This window comes from Haplochromis burtoni, unplaced genomic scaffold (genome assembly GCF_018398535.1).
Source record: "Haplochromis burtoni strain Fernald_Lab_line unplaced genomic scaffold, NCSU_Asbu1 Contig_88, whole genome shotgun sequence".
In the NCBI taxonomy this organism is placed as follows: domain Eukaryota; kingdom Metazoa; phylum Chordata; class Actinopteri; order Cichliformes; family Cichlidae; genus Haplochromis; species Haplochromis burtoni.
In genome coordinates this window covers 1955991-1978494 of record NW_024582449.1, presented here as the reverse complement: position 1 = coordinate 1978494, position 22504 = coordinate 1955991, and the positions used below count along the sequence as shown (strand labels likewise).

Below are 22504 nucleotides of genomic sequence, written 5' to 3'. Positions count from 1 at the left end.
CGGGCGATCGGTGCGAGAAAACAGAAGGCAGAAATGATGAAAGAATAGCAGGAGAGAGGGAGGACAAACACTTTCTTCACATTCACTAGCGAGATGTGATTTCGAAAGTGAGGATCTGTGTCAGCCATCTGGTGATAACGAATAGCAGAGAACTATGTCAGCATGCTTCTTTCAATAATGCAAGCATGCATGCTGTCACTACATAACTGACATTTCAAGGCGAGACTTCCGCGAAATGCCAACTTCTGTGCATCTGTTACAGATATACTGTACATGCATAGCCCCCATTTTCTTCTGACAGAATGAATCTGTTGAAAAAATAAAACACATTCTCCTTTGTGCCACTGTACGTTCTTTATTATTACAGGAAGCGATTCAAGCGTGTTGCAAATGACTGTATTTGTTTTCAGCGGCATTTGCATTTGCAGGGATTTAGCCGGCATCCCATTCTCTCTCTCCGTTTCTTTGCACTAGCAATCATATTCAGCTAATCAAGGTTGCCAGCAGAGATAAATCAAATCTAAAGCTTAGAGGTCTTGACAGAACGTATTGGCCTTCGGTGTAATGAAAAAGCATTTCTCATTCGACAAAACATAAGCTGCTGATTTCATGCTTCCGTGTTCCTTTCAAGGCCTTTGCAATTGTGAGAGGTGACAAATGATGCATAAATACTTTAGAAAAGCCTTACTTTTGATTGGGGCAGATTTTATGTCATATATAATAACATTATTTTATATGATCACGGCTTCATATGGTGAATGATTGGATCAAGACCATTTTATTTACTGTATATATGGTTTCTGAAATGTGGCAAACAACACATGAGTTTCAGCAGGACAATTAAACTGCCAGACACTCTGCAAAGTGTTTGGCAGATTCATACACCTCTGCATCCGGCATTCTCCTCCCCTCCGTCTTTTATTGTTATAGAATGCAAATGTTATATCACCCATGTAGTACTAAAGAATCTCACCATTGGTATTTTTCTCTTTACAGCCCCAGTCAGCACTTGCACTGCACTTTACTGCCGTTTCCTTTTCATGACTGTGTTCACAGCATCACTTTAAACCTTGTATAAAATCAAGCATCCACCAGCTTTTGCAGACTGATACCCTGGTTAAACTTTGACTCTAATGCCTTTTAAGTTGCTTAAAATCTGTCTGAGCATCCGAGCAGCTGTCTCAAAGGGTCCATTTGACTTCTCCATAGCAACGCTGCCAGATGAAGTTTCTTTTTAATGCTCATTACTCTGTATAAAAATGTTTACTGTGGGTTATCCAGCATGCTGGTTCAAATTACTATGACTGTAAATTCAAGGATTCAGTGATCGGCCAAAAATATTTTCATATGCAATAATACAGTTTATTGAAAAAAAATTTAAAATATACAATGTGTTGTTGAGATATCATGGTTTCATTAAAATTAAATGAGAAAAGTCATCACAGCGTACATTCGCTGGCCACTTCATTAGGTTTACGTGTCCAACTGCTTATTAATGCAAATATATAATTACGGGCTACAGCAGCAGAAACCCACACCAGGTGCCACTTGTGGGGAATATTTTCTTGGCTCATTCTGGGCCCCTTGGTAAACACCACAGCCTACGTGAGTATTGTTACGGACCATGTCAAACCCTTTATGACCACAGTGTACCCATCTTTTTCTTCCAGCAGGATGACACATCGTTCTCACTCTAGGAGTAACTAATGAAGTGTCCAGAGAGTGATTTTTCTTTTTTGCTAAATGTTTGTGTTAGATACTTGTAGTTCAAAAACATATACCCTTAGCTTGTAGCTTTATAAAAAATGTGAATACTTATACGAAAGTCATGCAAACAAAACATAACATTAATATTCAAACAGTGGTGATTCTCCGGACATTCTTGCAGTCATCCTCTGGGGGACACATGTTGGCCTGGCTCTCACTTTGTGTAGAAAAGCTGCTGGAGGACACGACATCAGGGACCTGATGAAACCGTCAAAGTTTAGGTTTTACTGAACAAAACTACAACATTTTTGAGCAGAGTAGAAGAACAACAGGTACCTGTGATATGAAAACACCAGGAAGAAAACTACCGCCTTAAACTAATAGGTACCAGTCATTCATTAATGACCAACAGGAAAGATATAAACAGCAAGACAACTTGCAAGTCTTCTGAGGTGCAATTACAGTATTGACAAGACCAAGCTGGAGGATACATTGGAAGGGTCTGGTCTATACATCTGTAGATCATCATTTATGATACATTATGACAACGAGGGTGATGACAGATGTCCTGTTAACTAAAAATAGTGTCATTATTACTGGTTAATGCAGTAATCTGTTGAGATTAATCTGCATGATGGGAGGCCAGCAGAGGTGCAAGAGTGCATTTCCCTTATGCTCTTTGTAACAGGGAAGGATGTGACATGACGTCCAGCTGCAGAATGACTGGCCGAATTATTCAGCTCCAGTTCATCTCTGTTTCTCTGACTCCTATCCCTCCCACCTTCTCTGTTTCTATCTTACCTTGCGAAAGCTGACAAAGTCCATCTGTCTACGAGTTTCCCAGAATAGGTCACTGTTAACTGCATCTGCAGAGTGAAAAACAGCTTTTTAGCTTCATCTAACCTAACAGCTCCTTCAAGCGGCAACAGCATACTTCGGACCTGAAGGAGACCTCAGTAGGAGAGAGCAGGATTTCGGAGGTTTAATGGCTCAGAGGTTTGGAATGGGTAGCACACAATCGTGGTGTTTTACACCCAGATATGACAAATTATGGTTGCCTGAAGATGCACTGGAGCCACCTACTGTAGTTATGAATTATTAAGGGGTTAAAACCTAATTGACATTTTAAGAAAAACGCGTTAAGCTATTTTCAAATACCTTACATACCCAAAGACTTATTTGTAATTTATATGTGTATTTATGTAAAGTCATGGTAAAAAAAAAAAAGTACTTATATTCTAAAGCTTTCTTCCTGCCTAGCAAATGTAGAAGGCAGGACAAGTAGAAGATCACAGAGAAGATTCATGGATGCAGTGAAGGAGGACATGTAGAGGGTTAGTGTGACAGAAGAGGATAGTAGGGATGGGAGCGAGGGAGACGATCTTCTAAAGGAAGCAACTGAAAAATATATATACAGAACAAGCATAATGCCATGAAACACAGCATATCAGCACAAACACCTGATTCCAACTGTTGAGCATAGTGGTGGAGGGTGGGTAAATTGGCTTTTTGCAGCAACAGGAGCTGGGCATCCTCTGGTCATCGAGTCAACCATGAAAGTATTCTAGACTCATATGTGAGGCCATCTGTCCGACATCTAAAGCTTGGCCATTATTGACTCATCAATAGGACAGTGATTACAACTGTTGCAGTCAAAGTCCAAAGCTCAGTGATTGAAATGTCAAGGTGGGACACAAACCTCAATGAACGGAAGCACTGTTGTACAGAAGAGTGGGACAAAATTCTTCCACAGCGTGAAACGCTGATAAGGTCACAGAGGAAAAGATAAGTTTTTGTTTTTGCAGCTAAACTTGTTTATACAAGCTAGGAGTTCATGGTTTATTCATTAACTGCAAAGCGCCCGGGTCCTGCAGCTGCAAAACAAACCCAAATCATCACCACTCCACCATCGTGCTCAACAGTTAGTTTGAGGTGTTTGTGCTGATATCTTTAGCAAATAATGGGGTCTACTTAGTTTTTCATGCACTGCTATTGTTTTATTGTTAAATAAATAATGACATCATGTAAATGTCATGTTTTATAGGTCATCTGAGGTTGCTTTGACCTAATTTTAAGACCAGAGATCCTTTTTTTCCCCGGGGAGCAAAACCTTTGATTTTTTTGTTTGTTTGTTTTACCATGTCTATTGTAAAAAGCCAGTGTGATTGATTTATCTTGTTTTTCTTCCTCTTCCACCACAAATCATGTGTAACTGACATTACACATGATCATTTTGCAAACCATGCAGCTGTGCTTTTGAATTCTGCATGAATATCTTTTTCTACTGGCTTACTCCCCACATGGCTCACGAATTCTAATGTTACCTACATTTTGTAATTCTGTACAGCAAACATGAAAAGCTACATTGTTATTGTGGAAAAAGCCAAAGCAGCCAAATCACTCTGCAATAAAACTGCACTGCTAAGTGATCATAATCTGACTTTGACAGAAGAAATTAAAAACTTTATCATATTATAGATTTATTTTGAATTAGTCACGCACGTTTCAAAACGTCTATTATGTGAAAATGAAACCTGCTCAGGCGCCAGTGCTGTAATTTACCGGGAAAGGTCAATACAGAAATTGATCACTGAACACAGCACATTACGCTGAAACATCTCCGGAAGGCAACACAAACACTGAAGTCGTTTAGATCAGTGCGACTGTAAACATATCCGAATGGTAACGACCTTAATACTTTTAATTGAATGCTAAGATCTGCTGGTCACTCTCACCTGTGGGGCTCTCACTAGAGTATCCCAGGTTAACTTTCCCTTCCGGCGCATCAGCATCGACGCTTCTACTAAACACCGATTGGTCAAACCTGCAATAGAAATGATAACGATTAGCGGAGGTATGGCAGAGTCACATCATCAGAGGCTGTTGTGAAAAGACAATTTTCTTCTCCCAGCTAAGCTGCAGTATATTACAGGCCTCTGTGCTGTTTTCATTATAAAGTATTTGGACATCATTCTTCACTTTATTTTAATATCAGACTGAAGTACTCAACTCTGAATGTGTATTTCAGCTATATGGAAAACAAATGTTGAATAAGTTAGCTTCCTAAAAGAGCTAATGACAGTCCGAATCATGTTAAATTACTACCAAAATAATTACTTTTTAAAGGTGGAATTTCAAATTTGTGCCTTCAATTTTCTTTTATAATGATAATCAATGAAAACCTCTTCATTCCCAGAAATAAGCTGCATGAATTCTTAACAGCTAATGTAAAATATAAATGGAGCTCAGTGCACCCAGGACTGTGCTGTAGGTCTCTGATTACAGAAGCTGCTTCCTCCACAAAAAAGTCCCACAGTAGATCTAAGGGTTAGAAATCTCTGTATATAACAAAAGAGCTCTTAAATCTCACCTTAGTACCTCCTGCGGGCTTGTTTCTGAAAAGCAAAAAGGAGAGAGAGAGAGAGAGAGAGGCATCGAGTTTACTGTAATGAGCTATCAGCTGCTAACTTTATTATTCTCACTGCATTGACCACAGAAACATTATGCTTGCTCATTGCATCTACATCAATATGAAAGCTGTAAATGTCCTGCTGTTTATTAGTTTGGTTTCTGCACTAATATCACGGCCTCCAGCCAGTCTACAATTTAGCACTGAAAGCTGGAGCTAATGAGTTTTGTAACATGGCTTCATGGTTTCCTTTGCCAAAGGTCCTCCTGGCCATGGCGAGAACAACACCAGCGTAACAATGGTACAGATGGCACTTGCCTCGGGAGAGATATAAATGCTTCACTTTCCCTTTATAGGCAGAGAACCAGTCTTTGTCATTATATTTTAAATCCCTGCTGTCACGCTGGCCAACGTCTTTGAGAGCTAGATCCCTTACATTTCTCCCCCATAATTCCAAAGCATACATTAGTCCCTACTGAGGTGGATTACTCAGAGAAGAGCTCAGCAACTCGAAAGCATGCCACATCCCCTAACATTAGAAGCATCCTTATGAATTAACTCAAGGATGTTTCAAAGAATGGAGCAAGGACAATGACGGAGGAGGTATCAGACGTTTCAGGTACTGAATCAACTGCCAAAAGAGAAAGGTCACACCTGCTTTATAATAATCCCCTGGCTCCAAACCATGGCCACGATTTGCAATGGTCCAGAATCAGTCACAGGGATTACACTGACTTAAAATGTGTGACTCAGGGCCACTTTTTTCTTATCGCACACAAACAGACCTCTTCTGCCTCCTAGAGTGAGCTTCCCCTCGGAGATGGCCTTTGTTATCTGTAGTCTTTAATTACTGTATGCTTGGTGAGTTTTTTCCTTAAGAGTTGTGTGATTAGATTGATAAACCTTTCTTGTTTGTACAGTAAATATGAAACAAAGAGCACAGTCAGTCAGAATAGCTTAACACATAAAAAGGTGTCTCTATTCAAAAGTAGAAAATCCACCTAAAAAGCACATTTTATCCAGTTTGCCTACAATAACCTGAGAATCAAACATAGAAGATGTAACATTTAATGAATTCTTTGAATTGTTCTTTTTCCAAGATAGAGTGATTGTACAAAATAGATATTTAATGACATTAAATAACACGATTTTCTATAATCCACACAGAGCCAAAGTATACATACAGACTGACTCAAATATATAAATACATTCCCTTTTAATAAGTGGTGCTGAAGGTTTTGCAATGTCTTTAAGCTTGACAAGACCTCTTGTCAGTAATCAATTTGAGCACATCTGGTAGTTTCTTTTAATAGCATGCAGCAGACTGACCAATGCTCGATGCTTTTGGGAAGATCTCTGAGATCCATTGCTGAACACTGCAGACTCCAAGATCATCAGTTTAAACAACTCGAGGTAAAGATTTTTAAGCTGTGTCACCATGTTGGTGAAGTCTGGAAGTAGACCCAAGCTGTCACCCTCAGATGAGAGGAAATGTGTTAGGATGTTCAGGAACAACCACAAGGCTTAAGCCTGTCATGAACTGGAAACTGCTGGAAAACCAGTAACACTGTCCACAGCGAAGCAAGTTTAACATCACCATGGACTGAGAGGGTGCTGGCCAAGAAAGAAGCCCAAAATCAGCACCTTCAAACCTGCCTGAAATTTGCACCTTTCCACATGAATAAGAAAAGTTTTATGATCAGACAAGGCAAAGACTGAGTTATTTGGCTACAATAATAAGAGGTAAGTTTGGAGCAGTAAAGGTGAGGCTTTCAAACCTAAGAATACTGTACCAAGTGTCAAGCATGGTGGTAGCATCATGTTCGAGGGCTGTTTTGCTGCCAGTGGTACTGGTACATTGCACAGTGAATGGAATAATGAAGGAGCAGGACTTACTTAGCTTCACTTTGAATTAACAGCTAAACAGGTGAAACTTTAACACAGTTTTGTGTTATGCAGGAAAATGATGCCAAACGCATCAGAACTGGTTTTGGAATAGATGAAGCAGACCAACATTAAGCTTCTGGAATTAGCTTCCCAAAGCCCTGACATCAAACCCCTTGAAAATTTGTGTACAATGATTGACAAATTTTGTTAATGTTTTTTTTTTTTTTTTTTTTTGGGGGGGGGGGGGGGGGGGGGGGGGGGGGGGGGGGGGGGGGGGGGGGGGGGGGGGGGGGGGGGGGGGGGGGGGGGGGGGGGGGGGGGGGGGGGGGGGGGGGGGGGGGGGTGGGGGGGGAGGGGGGGCGGGTGCCAAATTTAAATAAACTCGCACCAATCCAACCAGTTTCGCCAAGAGAAGAGTCAAATATTCAGCCTGAATTATGCCAAAAGCATGTTGATAGCTAAGGGATGTTAAATAAATATTAGTGGGGGTTTATGTACACTTGTAAAAATCTTGTTTTTAAAAGTCTTTATAGATGTATGCAGCACAGTCATTGTACTCTGGAAAAACAACAGTTCAAAGAAGTCATTAAAGGCCCCAAAGTACCATGACATTCATGCCCATGATGAGTGTACTGTATGTTAATTTCTGACCACAACTGCAGACTTAGCCTTTAGGTTGGCTGTTTTCTGTGTTTCCAGGAATTCTCTAAGCAAATAAATATCCCAATGACATTTCGTGGCTGTGTGTTACTGTGCGAGTCCCTTTGTTTATGTGTGCAGACGTGTACCTGAATAGTTGGCGATTCTGCTGATATAAATGTAAGAACGCTTCACTGTGTAAGGGATGTTCTTATAAGAAATACTACCTACCTACTACCTACACTAATCCAACTAAAATCACACTTAGTCTTCCCACTCTGCAGCCATGCACACACACTTCTATAACCTTTCCTGCTGCTGTTTCCTTTCTGCTGAGAACAAATGTTCTGCTTTTGTCAGAAAGAATACTGTGTACCCTTGTTGAAGGCCACCATGGGGCAGTGCCGAGTCACAGCATGCATCCACCCGTCTTCTTCATTATACTTTACTCACAGTTTCTGTGCTGGAAAAGTGTGATGTATGTTCACGGACAGCAGTTTAAGGTAAAGTGCCTACTTGCTTGTCTCCTTTGTCTGTAGCAGAGGACAGTGCAGATGCAGAGCAGGAGGAGCACCAGAAAACCAGAGAGGGAGGCAGTTATCGCCAGCGGGACTGTACAGTAGCCTCCTTCCTCCAACACCTCGGCGACTGAGGAGAGAAGGTCACATTGTTTAGTAAAGAAAACGAAAGCAGTGTTTCTGTTTTGTCTGCTTTTTCACATTGCAGCTAATCTGCAGATTTGCAGACTTGGTGGATAGAAAACTGTTTAATTTCCTGGTTTAATTTGTAGTACAGTCATGAGGGTGTGTGCAGAGGGAAGCTGCTCTGAGTGAAGAAATTGTTGCAACAGCGAGAACAAATTGAAAATGCTAAGATTCTAAATGCGTTTGTATTTTTAAGATTTGGGCCTCGGAGAGATGTTTGTAACATCAACACCCTGTGATGCAGACTCATCCAGCACTGACTTGGCAGCCCTTTTTCTGTACTGCTCTCCACATCTAAAATATCGCTCAGTGATGATTCACATGCTTCCCAATAGAGAGAAGGGGACAGATATAAAAAAAACATGGAGAACAAAGTGAGGAACACAATGAGTGAAAGATTAAAAAAAGAAACAAAAAGACATGTAAAGAGAACGAAAGCAAGACAGAACAAAAAGAGGCTTGACAGACAACTCTCACTGTGCATGTGTGCATGTGTGCATGTGTGCATGTGTGCGTGTGTGTGTTTGTATCAGCGAATGAGTGCCATGCAGAGAAAGAGCCGAACTGGCATCAAGTGAACAGGTAAAATTGTTTTGAATCTTTAAGTAATTTGTGAGTTTTTATTCAGTTATTTAATGTGTTTTAGTGGCAAGATAAACCATACAGACTAAACACAGAGGCATTAATACATTCAAGCACACAAGCAATTAAACACTATGAACTGGCTCTAAAATGTTTGTGGTCACTTTATAATAGCTAAGTTGTAAAAGTGCAGTCACTGAACATTTTGACAATAAACTGTATTTGAATAAAACTGTTTCCTGTAGCCTAAATTATGGCTTTGTACCCGAATAGAACTAAAGATTTTTTGATAGGGTTAATAACATGTCTACTAACTATTTCATGTACAAATTATTGCTGAGAGTTACTCCAAGAACGTCCTTAGTGGCTCTTCATCAGAATGTTTATTTATTTGATTAAATGAAAAGCAGTCACTTTGTATTTTTAACACCTAAAATTCAATGTTATGCCATGATCCTGCCTAACAACATAAAAGTCTCCAAAAAGCTATGGAACATAATATAAATGCAAACTCTTATATTGCACTCTAAACACAGTAGATGTGAAATGGCAGGAAGAATCAGTGCTCTGTTGCAGTATGCAGAGTACAGATGGAAAATTATCATAGTACAAAAAAACACACTGCCTTTGCAGACTGATGATCAAACACAGAGATAGAGGTCACTGAAAAATGACAAATACTGAACGTTGCTGCTCATAGACATTCAGTGTCACCTAAAGGTAGTAACTGAGAAGTAAGATACCACAGCACTTACATGATTACATCCTACTACAAGTAAATGAAACTTTTAACTTACAAATACATTAATGCAGTTGACATAAATTATGCAGGTTAAGGCGTAAAAAGGTAAGTGAGGTTACCAGGCTGAAAATCTGTATTTTCTGTTTGTGCACACAGTCCAGTAAAGACTCTCTTAGATGTGTTTTTTCAGGCTTGCTACTTCTTCTTTTGTCCTTCACCTCCAGAGATGGTCGTGTGGGAAATTCCCACCCAGTAGATCAGCAGTTTCTGAAATACTCAGATCAAACCATTTTGCACCCGCAGCCATGCCACGTTCAAAGTCACTTCAATCACCTTTTCTTTTCTGATGCTAAGTTTGACCCTTCTAGAATTATACATTCTTAAATCAGCATCAGACTATCCGGTCTTTAAGCAATGACGTGATGAATCCTGCTTCCGGGCCCAAACTACTCTGCGTTTTTCTTATGAAAAGTTTTTCCAGCAATAAAAGCTGCCGCTTTAAGTTTCATTCCGCGTACGAGTGTGTGTTTGGGTCCTACAACCTGCCTGCCACAGCACACCATGACAGAAGTCAAATTTTAAAACCTCATTAATATTTTTGCATAAGTCTCCGTCTATGATTAAAGATTTGTTTCTTTCAAATGTTTGTAAGGGCCCCTCACGGTTCTCCAAATACTTCCACAAGTCCAGTAAGTGTTCTTAACATAACATATTGATGTTATTATTTTTAAGAGAATTTGAACTTATTCTAACTGTTAACATATCAACAACAGTGACTGAAACCGGTATATAAAACTAGAGAATGCGTTTCCTGTAGAAAATGCAGTGTGAATGGTTTGAGTTGAATTTTTATAATTGCTGAAAACAAAAAAAACTTGTTTAATGGGCTGAAATACGCCAAATCATTCACCTGACAGCCAAAGTGCAGAACTGAAATTCACACAGAAGAATCTGGAAACTAGCTGAAAGGCTTGAAAATGTACATAAGAGAAACATGTCTAATAGCAAAAGAAAATTTAGAGCTAGAACACATGAATGGATATTGAAAGCTCATATTCTTTACATCACTGGAAGAGTGGAATTAATATTTTAAATGTCTAAACTCAACAATCTCAAATGAAAAAAAAGAATATTTTGTATTCTTGGTGTGTGTGTGTGTGTGTGTGTGTGTGTGTGTGTGTGTGTGTGTGTGTGTGTGTGTGTGTGTGCGTGTGTGTGTGTGTGTGGGTGTGTGTGTGTGTGTGTTGTGTGTGTGTGTGCGTGATTGTGCTCTTCAGTGGTTGGGGGAGGGCAGAAACAGAGGCCAGACAGTCCACGTGAGAACTTTTTGCTGCCAGCACACTGAGCTTGCTGGTCAAGGTGAAGAGGCTCTCCTTCGACTCTTCACTGCTGATGTTGTATTCACTTGGACTCACCTCCGCACCGTTCCCCCAAGACAGAGAGGACCATTATTATTTATAGTTTAACATGCTTATTAATTTTAATGTTTACAGTCTTGTTTGTTCAGTAAGCACCCTGAATATAACCTGTTTTAAGGGACATTTCACCAGTGAATGTGTGCTGTACAGACAGATTTGTGCCCACTTCAGAAGAAATTGGAGAAACTGAGCAGTTGGAAGGTGACCAGTGTGTCTGAGATTTGTCATCAGAGGAGGCAACTGCACTTTCTCATCCCCTCCCTCAATGGAGGGAGTGTGTAATTAGTTTAGTTTGTCTGTCTTTTTGGATTTATGTTTTTTCAGATGTAGGGTTTCAGATTCAGATCGGGACATGGAAACCTATATTGGCTAAGCATTTGACCTTGGCCTTGCTGAGTGCTCATGTATAGAAAATAAAGATATAGATTTCGAGGCCACATTTTACTACACCAAGTGTGTAAAATGTTATTGCATGCTCACATTTTACATTTCCCACATTGTTATTCATTTATTATCCCACAACACTTCATTCCAGGCCATTTTCTTTTCCAGATATACTGCTGTTATACTCATTGCCAAAGCCTCTGGCCTCTTACAGTGACATGTTGTGTAGAAAAGGACCTGAATGTGAACTTCAAAGGCAGAACTTGACAAAAAATAAAAACAACCTTTATTCAGCTGGAGTATAAGTCCATAAAACTCTAAAACAGAAAAGAAACTGCTAAATCCAAAGAAGCACAACAAGGCTAGGAGTAAAGGTGGTCAGAAAAAGGGAGACAGAGACTATAAATACACAGAGGGGTGAATGGGGCAGAGTGAGACACAGCTGAAACTAAATCAGACAACAAGACATGGGGACGTCAGACAAAAACACAGCACCAGAGACAAACAACTATCAAAATGACAGAATATAAACAACTTGACAACAGCATACAGGAAACACAGGGGTAAATAAATTGAAAATTCAAGAAGTTAATCACAAGTCCTCCTCATTGTTCCCACATTTCTGTTCATTCAGAGCATGCGCGTCTTTCCACTGGAAAGTCAGAGGATCCGTAAGCTGGAATTCAGATCTCAGTCTGTAAGTTTGGTTTGCAAGAATCATCAGTTGAAGAACTAGAAAATGACAAATAACCTGGTAGGCCAAGGAGCGTGATTCCTTTTATAGACTAGAAAATGTAATCACATGGTGTCTGATCAGTCGAACACAGGGATGGCTGTGTTGTGGCTTGGCATTTATTGATTTATTCACTGCAGACAAAAGCAACAGGATGAGGGCAGATGTATCTCACAGCATTTGTGTTGTCGGGTTCAGCCAAATGCATCAGAACTCACTGCACAACATTTCATCAGTCAGCACTTCCTAAAGACACGCTGTAGAGCTCTTTAAGGTGAAAGAGGGGAATATCCTTGATTGAGTCCATTATCTGGTCTCATGCACAAGGTGCAGATATTTATGGGTCAAACATTTCAGGAAGTCACTGAGTGCAAAGGATTTTACAGAAGAAATCTAATCTGATGAGTTTCTTTGATTTAATTTGCCCCTTTTGAAATTCTACATTTGAGGCACTATGTGTTTGTGATGTTAACTACATAAACCTACCTGAATTTAAGTCTTTATATTTTAGAGACAGCCAAAACAGACTTTTTGGGGGAAAATGGCAATATTTTTTATTTCCTTTGTTTCTTCTGATTGCCTGGAGTTCTGGTTACGGTCATCACCAATGATAACGTAGACCTCAGAGGGTTAATGTAGTAGCTACGATTTTATTATTCAAGAAATAGAATAAAGTACTTAACAGTCCCTTTATAGTACCAGATATACTGGCTGCACTGCCTGAGGGCATAGTAGGATATACTACAGGCTGAATAGTAAGAAAAACAAGTTTTAGTTCCGGTGTTTGTTAAAGATAGTGATGATCTTGTCTGATTGATTTTATGTATTTACCTTGTTATTATTCACCTCCCATTTCAGAACAGGCTCAGGGTACCATCCTGCTGCTTCACATTCAAACAGGACTGAATCTCGCTGAAAAGCCAACCTGTTATTCCCAAGGATTTTCACACTGCCCTTTTCTGAAATAAGAAAACAGTCAGTCATAAACCTGAATGATGTACTCTTTGCCTTATTTCTGTTTCACATACGTTTAGTAGATGTCCTTATGTATGAATGTATGTGAGTGGGTAGGAATCTTTCAGCGCCATCATCAGTCTCCTCTGAAATCCTTCTATTTGGATGCACGCGTCTCTGCCATCACCTCTTCAGCTGGGCTGTTCACTTACAAAAGATGGATTTCATTCGTCCCAGGTGATTGATCACATGTCTCCAATTCTCAATTGCCTGACGAATGCTTCTCCTTTTCTTTCCCCTTCATCTCCTTCCCTGCCAGCCAAATAAGCCACTTAAAGCCCCGGGAGATACAGTATCTCATATGTGAAGTCTGTTGTCAGGCAGAATGAAAGGTGGTGGAGGCAACACACAATTGCTACAGACAGAAAGATAATTGCAGGAACTTGGGTGCTTTGTCTGAGCGAATGGCATGTCTGTGTTGATTCAGGTTGAAATCCTCACATATTTTATACACATTATTGGCTGTCCCCTTCCTCTAGGAGCATTTATTTGATGCCTGATTTGGTGGCATGAGCACCATACGCACTCCTGTTCTTTGAACCACCCGTTCTGATGGTGGAGTTCCGGTTTTACACAATCTCAGCACCGCCAACTAAAGGTTAGCAGGCAACCAGCAGCCTCATTTGTACTGATTGATGAGCAGCTTCTGGCAATCGTGGCTGATTGATACAACCGAACAGAAAAAGAAAGGCATCGGCACACAAAGCCCCGCCCTACGTGATCCCTGAAATAAGGTTTCATATGGTTTGTTAATCACTGTAGGGAGACTGGTAGTGTGAAGCAGGGGGCTCTCGGCTAAATGTAATTTTAGTGATTTTTCAGCAGGGATCCTCGGGAGACTAAATTGCTGTTCTAAAGGAAGCTTTTTATCATTTGTATGTGTCTACGCGCAGATTTGAAGTGTGCCTGTGCAATTTGTCTTAAATGAACAGTACACACTCTATGCGTGTTTATAAGCTTACTCCAATGAGAATATCTGCTACGCCTCTACAGACCAATTACCACAAGCATTTTCTATCTTCTCTGATTTATCATGTCTCCTTTTCTACAGCCTCGCCTTCACTTCAGTCCCCGTTCGTAGTCAACAGCGCATGCAACCACACTAAGTTGCTTGAGTGAAGGGTTTGCGTAGATGCGCTGCATTTGTGATTTACCAAGCATAAGAACTAAGCACAGAAAGAGCAGGGAGAGGGTGTAGTTATATTTACATCATCTTCATTTGGGACAATTTGAGAGTGGAAGATAAGGGGGGGGGGGGGGGGGGGGGAAACAGAGTCAAGCAGCTTCGCTGTAAGTCTGCGTCTCTCTTCCAGCCGTACTTTTGAGACCACAGCACACAAATCACATGCAGAGTTGCTGACTGTTAACTGGGCGTGCCAGGATGCACAATTAATTCAAAGGTTATGTCAGGCCCTAGTGATCCTCTGCATCCAGACTGGAGGGCCTGATTCACCACACACTGCTGTTAATGGCTGCATATGTCAGTGGGGATTTGTGGCACTGGCAGCAACGGGGGCTCTCTCCATAATATATTGGAGGCATTGGGTCATTGGTTTCGTTTCCTGTCGCATTGTGCAGAGATGTTGGGGGGGGTTTAGTTCTTTTTTTAGCTGTGCTCTCAGTTCAAGTGCACGCACTTTAGATGCAAATAAACTGAAGCACGTATTGAAGAATTCCCTGAGTTGCCATGTTGTTTGATGCAAGCTACTTCCATGTGAGCTAAAATTGTGACATCAGCAGCTCAGAGGGACCACTGAAACCTCAAATCAAACATGACCATCACAACAGTCGCCAATTTGAACTCTGGTTGTAGACTTAGCAATTTCCAAATTTCTGGTAACACATCAAGCTAACAAATACTTCAAAACGCTTGAATTTTGGATAAAAAGATCCATCCTATCACTGGGCAAAAGGCAGGGTACAAACTGGACATGTCAGACACACTCATTATCCTATCACACTCCAACAACCAGAAGACATCTGTCCAGCTGTTAGCTGCCTGGGGAACTGGGTCGCCGTGCATATATGGCCATTCCATCAAAGTGAATGCAAAGATTTCAAATAAAATGCGAAGCTACAATTTGTTGCCTTTTAAATAATACATAACTTTATTCATAAAGTACCAAATGACATTATCAGTATCCTCGATGTGCTTTCTATTGTAGGGTAAAGACCCTACAATAATACAGAGGACCCACCAACAATCAGAAGACCCCCCATGAGCCATGACTTGGTGACAGTGGGAATGAAAAACAGCTTTTAAACAGGAAAAAAAACCTCAAGCGAAACCAGAGATTAACAATAACTTTAAAATACCAGCATTATTACAGAAGAACCTTCTGTTTTAAGCACCAGGATGCGACTCTAGCAACTGTTAAAGTTAATACTCACTGGGTAGTATTTGTAGCTCTCATGTGCTCTGGTTCTCGAAAACTGACACTTGGGTTGTGTCACTGAAATAGTTTGCACTATTTGTGGCCTTACAATACATATTTGTTTAAATCTGGGGTGAGAACAAATATAGTATCCTCTGCAATCTTCCATTCATCTAAAAGGGGGGAAAAAAGCCCCTTCTGCAACCAGCCTTATAGCCCATTTGTGTAGACGTTAAAATGTTTGTGATTGGTCTGGCTAAAAATTACAGTAACTTGCTAGATGTATTTTTCCCAAGGTAAATGGTAAAAGGAAAATCCCACTTGAAAACATTTTGGATGATACTGCAGTACTCAAATAAGATGACAACTCCATCAGGACTACCTTGATGCATGCTTAACCATCCAGGTAAGGAAATACCACACAGTTGATTCTGTTCTGGACGTTGCGTTTTCAGCGGGAGAAATGTTTCATCACTCATCCAGTCTCAGTATCACTGAGTGGTGAACTGTTTCTCCCAATGAAAACGCAACATCCAGAAGAACAGAATCGGCTTTCTGGGGTATCAGAACTACTGTTAAAATCGCAAGCTTTACACCGTCTCTGTCATCACCACACCCAGGGCTGCTAAGCCTTTTGCCTCCTTACCATGGGAACAAAAAGAAGCCTGCAAGTTAAAAAGTCTCAGCTTTTCTTAATTAACTGACTCCCATTCAGTGTAAAGAGACATTTAATCACTCGAATGTATATTTATTGTGCTTCACTAGATCCCTGCATTGCAACAGTTAAAGACAATGCAGGGAATGGAAATGAAAAGATAGTAAGTGCATTAGTGATGTAAGTTAATGTCACCCTAATTGATTTGATCCTTTCAGCAGCTTGATAGTACTGTGATTGATTTTGATCTTTAATTTATAGTTATTTCGCTAGAAAATAATCATCCATCCATCCATTAAATTTATCTAATCATCATTCCCAGAAATAAAACTGCTTTCTGTGCACACCACATAAGATGTTTTGTGATCCATTCGATCTATCTTTGCTGTAGTTTTTTGATCTACAAAAATGACCGATGCTTGTCTTGTCCTAAATCTAAAGTTCTCAGCAAACATGCCTCGCTCTGGCATGGTATACATCCATGCTGTGGATGTATGCTATGCCATACAGTATACAGTAAATGAGGGATGAAGAGGAAATGAGATTGGTTGTAGCTGCAGCCTGTAAATCCTGCGCTGCTGCTGCCTGTTCTGACTGGCATGGAGTGTCCAAGCGTTTCCATCTTGTATTTATGTCTGGGGGCCAATCAGTTCATATCCCCGACACCGCCCACGCTGCCATTAACACAGAGTAATGCAGAGACCATCGAACATGCCTGAGCAACTTCACTCCACCACGTTGGCCCTAATGATTCCCCACCCTTGCTATTGATCTCTTGGGCGCTTGTTCAGCTGCTTTTACGGTAAAGTGAAAACGTGCAATCTTCAGTCTCCCATTTCAAAGCAAACTAAAAAAAAAAAAAAAGTCTTAATTAAGGCGCGAAAGTTGGAAGGCAAAATTCTTTTGCTGTTGTGTTTGAGGCAAAGGTTTTTAAAAGCCTTCACCATCTGCTTTGTGTGTGTGTGTGTGTGTGTGTGTGTGTGAGTACTTGCAGACTCTAGTTCACAAGAAACTGAGTATCCTTGAGGGAAAATGGCTTCACAAAAGCCTTTGAAATTCTCTGCAATGGAAAAAAAAAAACCTACCTTGCTACTATCTTGCTTCAGTGAATCTAGGTAACACATACACTAAGATGCATGCATGCATCCATAAATGCACCTACATAGACTCTCCCACAGACAAACGTACGCACGCACACACACGAATGTACAGACCTTGTACAAACAGCCTCGCTGTTTTCCTATCAACGCCCTGGAGATCACAGGTCACTTCTCCCTGGTCGTGTCTCTCTGTGTTATTCAGGACAAGCATCCATCCGTCTTTCTTTTTTTCAGCCATCAGACTCATATTCGTGTTGGGGGATTGCAGGACACCATGTTTATTAGAGATAGTGAGTGCTACCTCACCATTCAGCAGCCAAATCATAGCAGTCCACTGGCTGTTAGAAGGAGTGCAGGTAAATCTGGCCTTTTCCCCTCTCAGGACCGTCAGGTTTTCTGGGAATAGTTTTATTTGAGCTTCAACTGCAAAAAACCAGCATAAACAAAACATTGTCTGTAATTTATTTGTTTATTTTACATCAAGTTTGATCTAGAAATCTGTCTGAAATTATCTTTGAGATAAGTCAAACAAAACAAATCTCCAGAGCATCACTTCTTACCACTGCTGAAGTACTTTTAAAGAAATATTTGAACATTTTGGGAAACAAACTTACTGGCTGTCTTGCTGAGAGTTACATGAGAAAATCTATCGTACTCAAACAGCAAGCAGCCGTGTAGCATAGCTTAACATAAGGGCTAAATTCATGGGGGAGCAAGTAGCTTCACTCAGTCCAAGAGCAAGAAAAATTGTCTGCCAAAATATCTAAAGCATCACACACTGTGTATCATGTAATCCAAGAAATCGCTTTACTTTTTTTGCCTGATGCATATTGGCTGCTTCAAAACCAGAGTTCACATACAGCATGATCACCCACTGGTAGTTCATTATTTAAAATGGAGTCATGAATTAGTCAACTAAAAAATATATTTTTCTTTTTTCATTTCATATTCAGGGAATAAGCACAAGTTCAAGATGAAGACATTAAAACATTAAAGAATAAACGAAATAACCAGAAATGTGTCCATTCAGGTTGTCTGAAGAACAAAATCAAGTGTGACTCAAAATTACACAATGATTTCAAAGAAATTGTTGTGTTTTTTTTACACTTATGCTTTTCGATTTATTAACTGTAATGTCTTACCAGCAGCATCTCAAAGCATTTAGACATTCAGACATGGTCAAGATGACCTGTTGAAGTTCAAACTGAGCATCAAAATATGGAGGAAGGTTGCTTTAAGTGACCTTGAATGTGGGATTGTTGTTGGTGTTAGAAAAGCTGGTCTGGGTATTTCAGAAGCTAATTATCAGCTGGGACTTTCCCACACAAGTATCTCTAGGTTTACAAAGATTGGTCTGGAGAAGACAAAATGTTAGCTAAGAACAGAAAACTGAGGCTACAATTCATATCGGCATACAAAAACTGGACAATAAAAGATTGGCAAAAACTTTGCCTGCTCTGATGTATCCGCGATCTTGTTCTTTTGGTCGTTACCCAAAGCTCATGACCATACAGTAGGTAAGGATAGGGACGTAGATCGACGGGTAAATCGAGAACGTCGCTTTTACGCTCAGCTCTCTCTTCAGCACAACGGACCGGTACTGTGTCTACATCACTGCAGCCGCAGCACCAATCCGTCTGCCGATCGCCTGCTCCCTTCTCCCCTCACTCATAAACAAGATCCAGAGATACTAAAACTCTTCCACTTGGGGCAGGAACTCGTCTTGGACCTAGAGTTGAGGACGATGGCCCCAGACTTGGAGTTGCTGATTCTCATTCCCTCCCCTTCACACTCAGCTGTGAACTGCTGAAGTTCCACCACCTGATGAAGCCAACAGAACCACATCATCTGCAAAAAGCAGAGGAGATTCTGAGACTGCCCAAGTGGAAGCCTGCCGCTACTTGGCTACGCATAGAAATTCTGTCCATAAAAATCATGAACATTTCAGTGACACAGGGCAGCCAAGACGATTGGCCTACTTCTTCAGCCTGATGGCTCCCTTCACCCCACCATCTGATTGACAGGCAACAAACACCATGCGATCACAGCTCAGCGCAGCATCTTCAGCAATTGAGGTGCTGAACATGGTGCATTTGGACTCAATGCTCTCACCTCCAGTGTCCCTCAGCTGGAGGTGAGAGCAAGCCAGGGGGATACTACAATACCCACCCCAGCCTACCGCCTCTCACCACGGGCAACTCCAGGAGACTAGTTGCAGAGCCCAAGCTGTGCATTAAGGTGAGCCTGACGATATCTACCTGGTACTTCTCAACCACACGCACTAACTCAGGCTCCTTCTCCACCAGAGAGCTGACGTTCGATGTCCCAATCATTAGTCTCAGTAGGCCTCAGTAGTCCTATCCCAGGCATGGTGAACTGTTCCCTAGATTTTTCACTCATAGGGGTCTTTTGAATCACTCTTTGTCTGGTCCCTCACCCATGAACCAATTTGCCATTGGAGACGCTATTAGGGTGAAAAAGACCCCTGATAAAATAGCCCCTGGGATCCCTGGGACACACAAACCCCTCCACCATGATAAAGTACCGATTCAAGAAGATAAAATTGCTAAAAAAAAAAAATGTAACATGTAAAGAGAATGAGTGCGAGACAGTAAGAGACAACACAACTCCCTGATTTTGTTTGTCACTTTGGCAAATTCTTCTTATTAATAAGTTTAACAGTTCACATGTCGACATGTAAACAGTGGACAAAATAGAGATACACTGAGTTAGGAAGAAAGAGGGACACTGAAAAGATATGGTTAAAGGAAGAGGGGTTTTGGATGGTTTCTGTGTCAGTGGGATAGTTACAAAAGTCAGACATTACCCTCCAAAAATAATTGAGCTTTCACCTCAATTTAACACATCATTGGACCAGTGAGAAACGTTTGGGGCATTCACCAAAGAAGAGGGTCTCATGCTAATAGAGATGTAGCCAAAATCTTTCATTGTTTGTCAGGGAATGAGGTCCGGTCCATTGGGACTCACAATAAGAAAACACTGGAGTAACACATTTTAACAATAACTACATATAAAAACCAACAATGATGAGATAAGTGGGACAAAAATAGATGAACACATTCAAGATGAACAAATGTTAGGGCGCGTTTTTCATCTTTCTACAAAAAAATCACCCAGACACAGAAACAAGGATGCAAATAAAAACACAGTTGAATTCCAGAATGTTTTGTGGCTTTCCGAAGCCGAGAGGTAAAAGAAAATAGGAATTAATATTAATGGCGAACCTCGAAACGTGTCGTTTATGGCACAGTGCCCGGGGTGATGTATAACTTGTTTGTGGTGAGATAACTGCACCTTCTATAGCCCGTGTGCCGAGTTGTGAATTATGCATCCATTTAGGAAATTAGGTCTGAGAAATATCTAGGCCAGCCTATAGAGCAGTTTCTTTTCATTGTTATGAGAGAATGTCAAACTAATGAGCATAATTTCTGCTTCCTCCTGTTGGGACCATGAACTAGTGACTCTGAAGTCCCCTGACCACTGGGTACATCTAATTGTTAACTAGACAGGCCATTCTTAAGAAAATTAATTACAAAGTGAAGATAGATCATTAGGCCCTCTAATTATTGTCTGTGGTTTTAATCTGACGGATGCTGCTAACAAGCACAGCACACCAATGAATGAAGTTGTTAATTCGAGCACATTACTGGTCTCTGTGTCACATCCCCAGACAAACAAACTGTGCTTGTTTTCAGCTGAACTCTCACCTTCAGTCCTCCATGACAGTAGGAGCACTAACAGAGGGAAGGTGTCCATGACTGATCAGTCAGTCCAGTCAGTCCATTATTCAAAGCAGAACGATCCTGAAACAACAGTGATTCTGTTATTCCCTTAATGGATGCAATGGTCAATCATAATTGCATGTTTTTAACCATGACGGAATATCAAAACATTTATCATTTATTCATGGTTCCCAGCATATTAACCCTCATTATTATGATGATCATGCAACTTCTAAAGCTTTCTGTTGCCATCTGTTGTGAATATTTTAATGCCTCCTTGATAGATACGTACAAAATTTTGCAAATATATTCATTGTTTTAAGAGGGTGAACAACTTTGAGGCTCATTTGGCTTTTCCTCTCATGCCAGCAGTAGGACAAACACTTTCTTCACGCTTTAAAAATATCTCAGATTCTCCACTAGATAGCTTGGCAGAACAACTCCATGGTTCTTAGAGAAGGAAACCATGACAGCATTATTAGTAACATTAATACGAATTCTATTAACTCCTTTCAGCACCTTAGAAATGCCTGAACCTTCCACAGTTAAATATGGAGGTCAGAAATTAAATACATTCAATTTACTGCCAGATTCCTCCTTATTGTCAAAGCTCTGATCTGCCTCCACTGTCTGTACTTTCTGTGTTAATTTTAGAACTCCAACACAAAAAATGATGAAAAGAAAAATGCGACAAAATGTCTGTTTGTTAGATTCAAACCCTGTGAATTTACACTTTTTAAAAAAAATGAACTCGGAATTTATTTAAATTGAAGGCATCAATGCAAACAGAGCCAACCCGAGTTACACAAACTGTAAATTAAGTCTGAATAAACCTGTGATAAAGCTCTGTGCTCTCTCTAACACAGGTGCAGCGATCGCTACACGCTCAGAATAAACACCATCTTACCCCTCAGGTACAGTGTGAGCTACTCGATCAACTGCACTTGCCTCCTAACCATTCCTTTCTCAAACGATCCAAAGCAGCATTTTCAAAAATCCAGCTGTGTAATATTTCACTCACCTTGATCTGGAGTTTCTGTGTATGAGAAGCAAACAATGTCATCGATGTTTTCTAATTCCACTTCATGCGTGGTGCTCAGCCATATCACACCAAACTGTCCCGTTAAATATTACCAAATTCAGTGGGAACTTTGGCCCATGCTGCACACACATATACGTAAATACACAGTGTGGGAGAGACTGCAAATATTGCCCATTGTAATTCCTCAGATCCCAGGGGCCTTACAGAGTCCCTCCCTTTTCAAATTATTGAATTTAAAGGATGATGTATTTTTATTGGAACACAGTAGATGTTTGATGGATCACAGAATACATCACTTTTTTATAAAAGCGGGAATCTTTTGTTTTTGGTCAGATCAAGAGAGCTAACACATCTGTAATTAATATTTTCT

The 22504-nt window shown here is 40.5% G+C and overlaps 1 protein-coding gene across 1 annotated transcript; it reads right to left on the bottom strand.

The window, feature by feature from the left end:
• Window positions 1–1338: 1338 nt before the first annotated feature.
• On the bottom strand, window positions 1339–22299 carry igsf5b (immunoglobulin superfamily, member 5b). The gene is made up of 10 exons (XM_042222586.1): window positions 22114–22299; window positions 21078–21173; window positions 17464–17772; window positions 13037–13164; window positions 10931–11085; window positions 8159–8349; window positions 5078–5102; window positions 4443–4531; window positions 2509–2573; window positions 1339–1965 (listed from the first exon to the last, which is right to left on the bottom strand). Exons 2-10 carry the CDS (start codon window positions 21124–21126, stop codon window positions 1855–1857), a joined length of 1122 nt encoding a protein of 373 aa, XP_042078520.1. The 5' UTR covers window positions 21127–21173; window positions 22114–22299; the 3' UTR covers window positions 1339–1854.
• Between the last annotated feature and the right edge of the window lie 205 nt (window positions 22300–22504).